At 40.1% G+C, this 10,304-nt stretch overlaps 2 protein-coding genes across 4 annotated transcripts; both read left to right on the plus strand.

The window, feature by feature from the left end:
- Positions 1-1,079: 1,079 nt before the first annotated feature.
- LOC124176682 (juvenile hormone esterase-like) lies at positions 1,080-4,914 on the plus strand. 3 transcript variants are annotated; one of them, XM_046558257.1, is made up of 12 exons: positions 1,081-1,325; positions 1,388-1,514; positions 2,042-2,256; positions 2,352-2,495; positions 2,612-2,756; positions 2,875-3,060; positions 3,155-3,345; positions 3,564-3,741; positions 3,832-3,921; positions 4,007-4,110; positions 4,227-4,495; positions 4,625-4,914. In XM_046558257.1, the coding sequence occupies exons 3-12, from the start codon at positions 2,062-2,064 to the stop codon at positions 4,797-4,799; spliced, it is 1,677 nt and encodes a 558-aa protein (XP_046414213.1). In that variant the 5' UTR covers positions 1,081-1,325; positions 1,388-1,514; positions 2,042-2,061; the 3' UTR covers positions 4,800-4,914. The 3 variants fall into 3 exon arrangements, with proteins under 3 accessions (XP_046414217.1, XP_046414213.1, XP_046414216.1); XM_046558260.1 differs by having other exon boundaries at positions 1,081-1,514; XM_046558261.1 differs by lacking the exons at positions 3,155-3,345; positions 3,564-3,741 and having other exon boundaries at positions 1,080-1,325.
- Positions 4,915-7,495: 2,581 nt separating this feature from the next.
- On the plus strand, positions 7,496-8,785 carry LOC124176688 (transcription factor sox-3-like). The gene is made up of 2 exons (XM_046558268.1): positions 7,496-8,095; positions 8,298-8,785. Exons 1-2 carry the CDS (start codon positions 7,683-7,685, stop codon positions 8,515-8,517), a joined length of 633 nt encoding a protein of 210 aa, XP_046414224.1. The 5' UTR covers positions 7,496-7,682; the 3' UTR covers positions 8,518-8,785.
- The last annotated feature ends 1,519 nt before the right edge of the window (positions 8,786-10,304 follow it).

The following is a 10,304-nucleotide window of genomic DNA, read 5'->3' on the forward strand; positions in this document are numbered from 1 at the left end:
CAGTCCGTCCGAAACGTAATCATGGTAAATCTATCGATCAAATGTTTATCTAATATCGGAGTCATTGTCATCTTCTCAGTTGAAGTATACCTACGTCAGCTTTCAAAGTATAAAGTTTAACTTATCAGAACTCATTCGGTGTTCAAGCAATTGAACAGTCACACGATAAGTTAACGACGTCATAACATTAACCACTGAACATAATAGTGATGCTTGTATGTCATTGTAGCTTATATGACGTTACTCTCAGTAGAGTGAACGCTTTAATGATGTGATAAAAACTAAAGACCTGACCAACATAAATTGACCGCCAGATATAATCGTCTTCATCTACGCGATCCGAATTTCAAATCTGCAGTTTGATTTCCTACAAATTGTACAGCTACGAAACACTCTCAGCAAATAGACTATTCGAGGATACCTACTTATACACGTTTAACCAAAAGGTGTCTCATTCAAAGTCCAGCGATTCGATCTACCCGTTCGACGGCGGCAAGATCCATAGTGACTTCCGTTGCTTCTTCCCAGAGAAGATCATCAAAACGAAAATGATCTCGACATGGCTTACAATTAGCTAGTGCTTAAGATCTGACCCAGTTTCGTGATTAATGGGTAAGAACAGGCGTTGTTTTGCGCAGCTTGCATCACTGATTGTGAGCAGCGTAGGTATTCATGCTACCGATTGCAGGATAATACCAACATCGGATGACGTCTCATGGCCGGCAATGTCAACGCCTGGGCCATACCGTGTAATCGACAGCAGCGCTTCTGTCAAGGATAACTTTTCGGACGAGTTCGTTACCAGCGAAACCGTTTCGCAGTTGGTAATAAGTGTGATAACCAGTAACTGGTAATCAACCATCCTATTGATGTTAACTTACTTTCATTGCTAATAGTATTTACGTTGAACAGTAACTCGACCATAACGAATAAAGTTTTAAACATGACGTATGACGTAGCAGAATTATTTGCGCAAACACGTCGTGATCCAGACGCAAGACTTGTTTGTTTATCTTATCTCATTATACACTTACGTTTTATTATCTAATCAAACATTTTCACGTGTGTATTGACAGTTTGAATAGCGATCTTCGTTATCTATGTTTCTGGGACGATCAAACATCACGACATTGGTCACGACCATGAACGTCATATTAGAATGAAGTAACAACATCCAGGTTATTCTAAGGTTCATTTTCTTGGCCGATCGCGTCGTTGAAAAATTAATTACAGTCAGAATTCGAAGTTTTGAAGCTAACGGCACCTAAGTATTTTCACGTGATCACTCAACAATTGCTTGGAACGTCGAGCGAGAGACTCAAACGGTAAACTATGATAATATTGCATTCAATTTTTCATTATTGCCACATACTGTCATTTTCAAAAGGTCCCTCGCAGTGTGTGTGTGTGTAGCAAAATACGTTCTACAAGATCGCCATGTTCAGTACTGCTCGAAGCAACGAAATATAAGGAAGCACCGAATCTGGATATTGTCAGTTCTGGTCACGATCGAGGTGAGTTTTTCTACAGTGATATCACAAACGTTGAGCTATTCATTCATTGAGATAATTATTAAGAATATGTGCGGCTGAATAATATAATTCTTCGCGTGAAAAGCTTATGGTCTGCTGTAACGTCTCCTTTCTCGCTTTATCCAAGAAAACAAAAAATAATAATACATGAATACATCTAAAAACAAAAGCCATGACATATCAATAATTTCGAAGGGACACGTGTGCTAAATTCATCTATACGTAAGTAGCGAAATTCCAAATCGACCGAAGCGTTAGCCTAAAAGATTGTAAAATCGGTTAAATTCGTAGCTCGTAAATACAGGAAGGTGAGATAAGGTTATAAAAAAGTAGTAAAAACGGGTCACGCGAGGTGATCAAGTGTTAGCCAACTCTATTTATGTGCAATGAAAGACCGTCTTTCTAATTCGGTTGCTCAATGCGGTAAGTTAATAACCAATATTCGCCAATAATACCGCAGTTACATCAATTACGCAAAATTTAATTTTCGGTCAATTATATACTCTTAGGTAAACAGGAATTACACACGATGCTGAGTCCGTGGTTCGGAGTTTTGCTGGTACTCTTCAATATTACCGATGCGATCATCGAAGTAAACGTTACAGTTGGCCAGCTAGGAGTAGCCACAGGAAGATTGGACAGATCGAAGTGGAGCCAGAGACAATTTCACTCCTTTCAAGGAATCCCCTTCGCCGAACCACCGATTGGAAGTCTCCGCTTCGCGGTAAATGCACAGTGAAATTATGAGTCAATGATTCTATGGATTAGTCAAAGGTTTGCCAACATGTCAAGTCACCTTTCCAATGTCGAAAATTTAAGCCCCCAGTGAAGGTGATTTCTTGGAAGGATTACTACCTCGACGCAAAGAATTTCAGAAACATTTGTCCCCAAACCAAGCAACCCGGTTACGACGTTGAGGGTTACGACGAAGATTGCCTTCATCTCAACGTCTACGTACCTGCGGTGGGTGTAACCATTATGTTATGCATGTGCGCAAGACGATCTCGTAGCTAGTAAAGATCAAGAGTATTCGGAGTTGTACAATTTCGCACGCCAAAATCTACAGTGATTTTTTATAGACAAATGGGAAAGAGCTTTTGCCAGTTATGATTTGGATTCATGGTGGATCTTTCATGAGCGGACATGCGCAGAGATTTAAACCACATTATCTAATGGAGTCTGACATTATTTTAGTCGTACCGCAATTCCGACTTGGACCTTTAGGTGAGAGATCGAGGTGTCTACGAAATTTTGTGATTACCCTAATTACGAGCATTGGTCGTTGGTTAATTTCGAAGTTGAGAAGCAATTGTTCAAACGAATAAAAAAAATGTAATTTCAGGTCTGCTGTGTCTGGGGACAGAAGAGGTTCCAGGCAACGTTCAATTTCTAGATCAAGTGATGGCTATGGAATGGGTGCGAGACAATATCGAGTCGTTTGGCGGTGACAGAAATAGAGTCACGTTGTCTGGGCAAAGCTCTGGGGCTTACAGCGTTAATTTACATCTCTTGAGTCCATTGTCACAAGGTTGGTACGTTCCTATAAAAGGAATGAATGGATTTCCGAGGGCCATGAAATCATACAACAGGATTACCGAGTAACACGAATAAATGTTACGTAGGCCTTTTTCATCGGACTATCATACAAAGTAACTCCGTTTACACACCGGGAATGATTGACAGAAATCCCGTCAAAACAGCCGAGGAAATTGCTGCAGTTTTAAAGTGTAACGTGGAGTCTGTCGAGCGCATTACCGAGTGTATGAAAAATCTTTCTGCAAAATCCATCCTCGAAGGATTTGACAAATACGTGGTAAATTGATCCTCTGACTATTAATTGAAAACAGATCGGTGACATTCGCTGCAAAGTTTCATACTGAGATAACACCGCAGCCTGTTTCAAGTAATCCGGTATATGAGACAAGTATTTTTCGATAAATCAAACGATTTTTAAAATCTTATGACGCAAGAATTCAACTCCCAATTAAGACTCTAAGAAGAGGTTTTACAGTCCATGCATAAAAATTATAGACCGTAAATTCCGTCGATGGAGGAGGCAGCTGGGGGGGAAATCGTGCCGTTATACAACGAACTGGGTCGGTTAGATTTCTGACAGAAGAACCGAGCCTCTTAATTGAGCAGGGAAAATACTTGAAAGTACCAATGATAGGCGGTACAACTAGCCAAGATGGTAGCCTCCTTGCGTCAGGTTCGCGAATAGTTATACTATACAAACGATTATCGTTATTAGAAAAAACTAGCTTCCAACATCTCCAAGATTATTGTTTTTCATTGTCAGGTCTGTACGACGGACTATCGTCGATTGGATTATTAAATGATCCCAACTTTCTCAAGGATAAACTGATCCCCTTGAGTTTAAAATATATTGGTAAGTAATATAAACTCGTTAATTCGGCATGAAACATTTAATTTCCTTCCAAAATAATTTTCAAATTTTTTTATTTCATTGTCAGGCGTACCAGACGAAACTGGTGTATTTTCACAGATACTGATCGAAAAATACTTCTCTAGCAGCGAACTGGGGGATTTTTTGAAAATGGTACCAGGTCTCATTGATGTAAGTTCAGTTTCAATTCGAATTTCAAAAACAAAAGGTGGCTGACCGATAATGGTAATCAACTTCAAACAAGATTGGATAATATTTTCTCTTTCCTCCATGAACTTTATCTCCAGATTGGCAGTGTGCTAATATTCAAAGCCGGAATGTACCGTATGGTGCATGAAAATTCTCGTTTTCAACCAACGTTCATGTACAGCTTCGATTACCGCGGTAGTCAAACGAGATTCGGTTACGAGTCTGTCAAAAAATATCCGTTCGACGGAGGCGTCGCGCACTCTGACGACTACATCTACCTGTTCCCATTCCCAGACAACCTTACAGAGGCCGACACAGTGATTGCGAAAAGAATGGTGCAGCTGTGGACCAGCTTCACGATAAACGGGTAACAAATATATTCGACTCTACATATACTGTGTATAATAAAATTTCACACCGATTTATATTCGAAAAAGTGAAAGAGAGGAGAAAAAACATACAATTGAATTCAAATGAATATTTCTTCAAATCCCAGAACTCCTTCTGCGGACTTTGTCAGCGAATGGCCAAAGATGTCGACTAGGGCTGGACCATATCTCAAAATCGGAACCGAGACGAGGGTCGGCGATAATTATTTTTATGAATACACAGTCACGATTCACAATAAAGCAACATCGCTGGCCGCCAGTCTTGTGCATTGTTTGTGCTAATTCAAGAAATAGAAATAACTGACATCATGTGTCTAACGTTAACACTGAAGAAAGTCGAAAGAACTGAAGTTTTCAAATGACAAAGTTTCTCATCAATTGGGACCTATTTTTTTTTTTTTTTTTTTTTAGATGTATAATTTTTGTTCAATTTGAATAAACGAAATAGTTTCTGTAAATCATACAATTTACTGATATTTACCCCGAATTAAGAACATCTACTGATTACCGTCATAAAATTATTTGATATTTCCCTCAATACGCGTTTTCTCCCTTGAAAAGGCCGTAAACTTATAGAAAATAAAATATTTTCAACGATGAGATTGGAAAAAATTCACCTCCCAATTATTTTGAGAGAAAAAGGGATGTACTGGTATATGATTTTGCAGAACCTTCGCTGATTAAAAGATTGAGAATTAGTTAACGAGGGGCTGGTGAGCGAAAGGTGAGGACGGGGTGAACCCCCGTGTTACAGGATGTTCGTGTGCGTGGCTTTACGCTTTGGGTGTAGAGAGGCGCGCAGGGGCCGGAAGGCTTACCCCCGTTGACGCGTTACCAACTCGGGCGTGGCTTGTTATGTGTTTATGGCAATTATCCACGGATTACCTTATTATTCCACTTTGAGCGCGTTTCAGGATGTGGAAAACGAGTAATTCGAATCAAAGGCGAGACCTGCTGAGTTATACGAGCCGCGTCACCTTGTACTTCACTGGTTAGGGCAGAGACCAAGAGAGCGGAGGGGGGGGCATTAAAAATTATTAGTCTTCATCGTGCCAATTATCCTATATCTCCAACACGCTCGAGTAGACCGTGAGACGAAGCAGCGTCTTTTTCTCGGTGCAAACCGATCGTGAAATCGATTGCAGCCGCTAAAAAGTTTCAAAATAAATATGTAGATGGTTCTCTGTTCGTTTCAAGATTTGGTGAAAAAAATTTTGCATCATCTTCCTACGATAGGCTGCGACAAATTTGATAATATTCATACGTGCTGTATGAGTGCTAATTTGCTTCGTCTCACCCTGAATATTATACGCAAATATCGCAAAAATGCAACCGCTTGATCGTTGATCCCGTTCCTGTCGCTCCACGTGAATATCAAAGTGTTAAAAAATCAAAGGAGAGTAAAATATTAAAACCGCCGTTTGATGATGAGTAGTTGTTAGCTACAGGCCTCGCTGGTAATAGGCATACTGCGACATAACTCGCACCTAATTAGTAATTAGATTCTTGAACCCCGTTCCTCAAGGGCTGCCATGATATATATTTTTCGAATCACGAGCGGTATATACGGATTTCTCTGATATGAGCGCAGAAATTATAATTTAAATTTCTTTTTCAATGCACTCACATCTCATACCTGAATAATCTGCTAATCTCAATATAATGATCACCGATAGTATGGAAATATATGGAAAGAAATTCTTTCCATCTGGTTAATTAATTGACGTCCAAAATTTTTGCAAACCAAATGTATAAGAATACAGAGTGCGTGCAGCTATAAGAAATGATCGTTTTTTTTTTCACAGTTGAACTTCGCGTCTCCATTAGCATGTAAAATTGTTTCAATTTCAAATGCAAATCTTGTATGCAAATTTCTTTGCTCTCCGCGACATATAAAAGCAATCACGGAGAGTTTTGTTGCATCCCGGTTAGATGGTACATACACAGTACCTACTGTAACGCTGAAAATATTATCCGTATAGATATTCGCGAATGCAAGAATAACATAGGGCACTCCGTTGTTGAGGGTATAAGGCACGAAGCTGTGACAACAAGATAAAGCAGAGCCACTCAGGGGCCTCCAACTTCAAGATATCATAAAAAGCTCGTGCTCGATTCTTTCATGAAATATTGCAAACATTCTGCAATGACAGTATCACATGATGCTGTCGGGGTAAAAAAATTTAATTTTCCGTACGGTCATTGTTTAGACTTTTTACTTTTCTTAAATGGAACAGAATTGGCTTTTGATATTACCTTACACTGTTAAATGAAAATAGTTCTTCTTAGCGTCGTTATGCCTGAAACACGCTCAATACACAAAGCTGCAGAACGAGCGTAACTGCGGAACGAGATGTCAAACGCAATGGTAGGGGATTATATTGAGGTAGGGAGTGAGTGAGCAAGCTCACCCTGCTTAACAGATTTGATTTAATTTCAATTAAACGCAGATTACATCTGATTTATTCCACCTTCTCGGTTAAATATTCAATTCACAAACATACACAGAGACACAATGCTGTTTGCACATTAAACTGCCGATTTCTCATCTTATTTGCTTTGACAATAAGTATAGTAACAATGTCTTTAGGCGTAAAAGTTTTTAACTTGCTTTGTCCGTAATGTTTATCTGATAATTTTCATTTTCTATTTTCTTTTCAATTGTGACTGACAATCGGTACCATGCACCCTAGCGATGCGCAAATTGTCTAACGTCGCGTTGTGTAAAAGGGGGCAGGACAATAAATTGAGAAGTCCTCCGAAAATTGTACGCACGATAATGAAGAATTACCATAAAAGGAGTGTCGGAAGGTGTGTTACAGATCAATAAAGGAATACGTGCAGAATGTGTCGGTGCGCATGTCGATAAATGACCTAATCAGCACATAACAACGCTTTGGATTTGTTAGAAACGAATTACCGGAAAATAGAACACAAAGAGAATCTGACAACAGAAAGGGTCACATAACGCAATTGTGACACGACTCTCTTTCTAGTGCACGGAGATTCGTCGGCTGTACAGCGTCAACGGAGAGGCGCGACTGAACTATCGCTCCGGTACAAAACCCGACGCGATTCACGAAATGGCCAAAAGTGCGGAGTCTCAGTGATCCAGAGTTTGCAAAAACTGCAGGTGATGTGTGATCGGTGTAAGAATTGAGGGAAATGCAGTTTTCAACGGAACCCAATTCGACGGGGAGGAGTTTTCAATCGGGGAGTAATTTAATGGAAGCCAAAGTGAGCAGCAGTTGTGCAACAGAAGAGTCGAAAGAACACGTGAAAAGACCGATGAACGCTTTCATGGTATGGTCAAGACTCCAGCGTCGTAAAATTGCGGAAAAACATCCGAAGATGCACAATTCGGAGATTTCGAAGAGGCTTGGCGCGGAGTGGAAGGTCCTCAGCGACGCGGATAAAAGACCCTTCATTGACGAGGCTAAAAGACTGCGGATCCAGCACATGAGAGATCATCCGAACTACAAGTACAGACCCAGACGAAAGCAGAAGACGTCTGTCAAGAACGTCGCCAGGCCGAGCTACCCAAACTTCTCGTTTGTCGATCCGATTGAGCTAAGAAGGTAGCAAAAAAAGTGTAGCCAGTTGTCTTTGAAATAGCTCAGAGTTTCGGATGTGAAAAATTTTCGTTTGTTTATAAGCGTTTTTAAAAAGTGTACAGAAACTGCATTGCTCTCTCAAAATGATTGTTAAATAATTTTTTTCTTTTCCTCGCATCGGGTTTGGTAACATTGATGGAGTGGTTCCGTCTTTTCTCTTTCGCAGATACTACCAGCCACCAGCCTTCGAGTTTCCAAAGTATTCTACTAACACATATCAAGAGCCTCCTCTGCCAAGCTATTCAACACTGTCGCCGAGCGGGACTGGCTATCAGCAACAGCAACAGTTAATTCGTGCGGCAGGAGTTTACGCATCCGCTTGTACAGATTTAAACACTTCCGTCGTAGACTTTCGTCAGCAGAATCCCACCTATTACTACGAATAGTCGTTACAGTGAGTCACAATGATAACGAGTCTAATGATCGAGCAGACACGTGTGAAGGAACAAATTTTCTGCAAAGTGAAATTTGTTGAAATGGGTGCATAGGTGATTCTGTACAATTTGTTTTAAAAGAATAAAAGAACGAAGAGAACGGGTAAAATAATGCGATTCTACCGAGGAGTGTTGTTCGAGGATTCGATTACTCCGCATGAAATATCTGCTGAGAGAATCGGGTTATTTCATTGTTCTCTTTTTTTGATGTATCAATGAATGGAATACTGTACATTGTATTATATTCAGTAACTCGGGAATTCAGGAGGTCTCGAAACCAGTAAATCGTTAATAAATAAAAATCTGATCCGAAGAGTACAATCCATTGGAATAAAACGCGTTGAAAAATAGCAGATGAAATAAAATAAAATTGAGGGATCAATTTTTGATACAATAACGACGCGCAAACATCGGCAACAGTAGGTACGACGGGATTCCGCTTGTGTACGTAGCCACAGTTTGCGCAAAATAAAATTAACCGCAGAAGAGATAAAGCGAAAATAAAATTAACCGCAGAAGAGATAAAGCGAAAATACAATTTACAAGCGAGACGGAACAATCGATTGATAACTATCAGGATACCTGCAAACCGCTATGTAGAAACACGACCAAACCACATGCAATCATTTCTTCGTGATAGCTTTGACTTCCTGTACTCATGCTACCATTCCGGCACTCATAACCGATCTTATCTCACTCAGGAAACGCTGCATATTGCGACGTTAATATATTTTTCATTACCATCATTCGTTGTTCTCGAATTGTTCCCACCGTATAAACTGCGATATCGTGATCTGGAAACTAGCGAATTAAGCAGCCAAGTAAGACAAAAAAGAAAAGAAAATGGAATTCGGATGTCTTTGAAGTGAATAAAAATGAAGAGGCAGAAATTAAACAGTCTTGAAACCGTGTCATTTTACGACAGGTGAGATACAGACCGTTTATCAGCCGGCCAAGTTCGTGCACCACCACAGTTACGAACGTGTAGTATTCGAAATGTGTTATGTAAATTACAAAAAAGGGTGTGTAACGCGTCCAACAATGAACGACAAAAGAGGAATTGTTTGGTATGAATGAAATGTAATAATGCCGCGAATTGTCGCGTCACAATGACCAACCTACGCGTATCACAATGCGCCGGATATGTGCCGAGAAGTTTAACCTGAAATAATGTTTCAATTATATTGTTATTCAACTAGCGATAATGCCGGTCTGTCACTCCCGTATCACAGCGAACCACAAACTTTGACTGCATCAAATCAATATCTCACAAACTGTTGCGGCAACAGCAGCACCTGCTAATTACCAATTAATTTGGAATGCCGGCCACACCGTGGCTGATGTGAAAATTCAAATGTTACAGACATTTTCGGGGGGGGGGGTTTGAAATACGTGAAAGCATGTACGTTTTTACTTTATTATCTCCGTAATAATTTGACCAAATCTTCAGGCGAAGACGTTAGAAATATTAAAAAACAACGGGCTTGATTTTAAATCCAGCTTGTCGGTATCAGCAAGAAATTTATGAGCAATCTCACAAGGCGAGGGAAATACGCCTTGTAGTTCGTAGTGAAGACGCGTCAAGTATAATTGATTTGTGAAGAGGATCGACAAGCGATACGCCCGAGGACGTCAGGAACGTCGAAGGTCTCCTCCTCGCGTAATATGCCCGACCTTATAAACCCTCGGGAATAATATTTCGGAAGTCGAGAAGGCGAGATATTCATGCGACGCCAACT

The sequence above is a fragment of the Neodiprion fabricii genome, chromosome 2, assembly GCF_021155785.1.
Source record: "Neodiprion fabricii isolate iyNeoFabr1 chromosome 2, iyNeoFabr1.1, whole genome shotgun sequence".
In the NCBI taxonomy this organism is placed as follows: domain Eukaryota; kingdom Metazoa; phylum Arthropoda; class Insecta; order Hymenoptera; family Diprionidae; genus Neodiprion; species Neodiprion fabricii.

Coding starts and splice junctions, on each gene's coding strand:
- LOC124176682 (XM_046558260.1), top strand. CDS start 2,062: ATGCTGAGTCCGTGGTTCGGAGTTTTGCTGGTACTCTTCAATATTACC. Junction 2,496..2,611: donor TCAACGTCTACGTACCTGCG/GTGGGTGTAACC, acceptor GATTTTTTATAG/ACAAATGGGAAAGAGCTTTT. Junction 3,742..3,831: donor TGGTAGCCTCCTTGCGTCAG/GTTCGCGAATAG, acceptor TTTCATTGTCAG/GTCTGTACGACGGACTATCG.
- LOC124176688 (XM_046558268.1), top strand. CDS start 7,683: ATGCAGTTTTCAACGGAACCCAATTCGACGGGGAGGAGTTTTCAATCG. Junction 8,096..8,297: donor GATCCGATTGAGCTAAGAAG/GTAGCAAAAAAA, acceptor TCTCTTTCGCAG/ATACTACCAGCCACCAGCCT.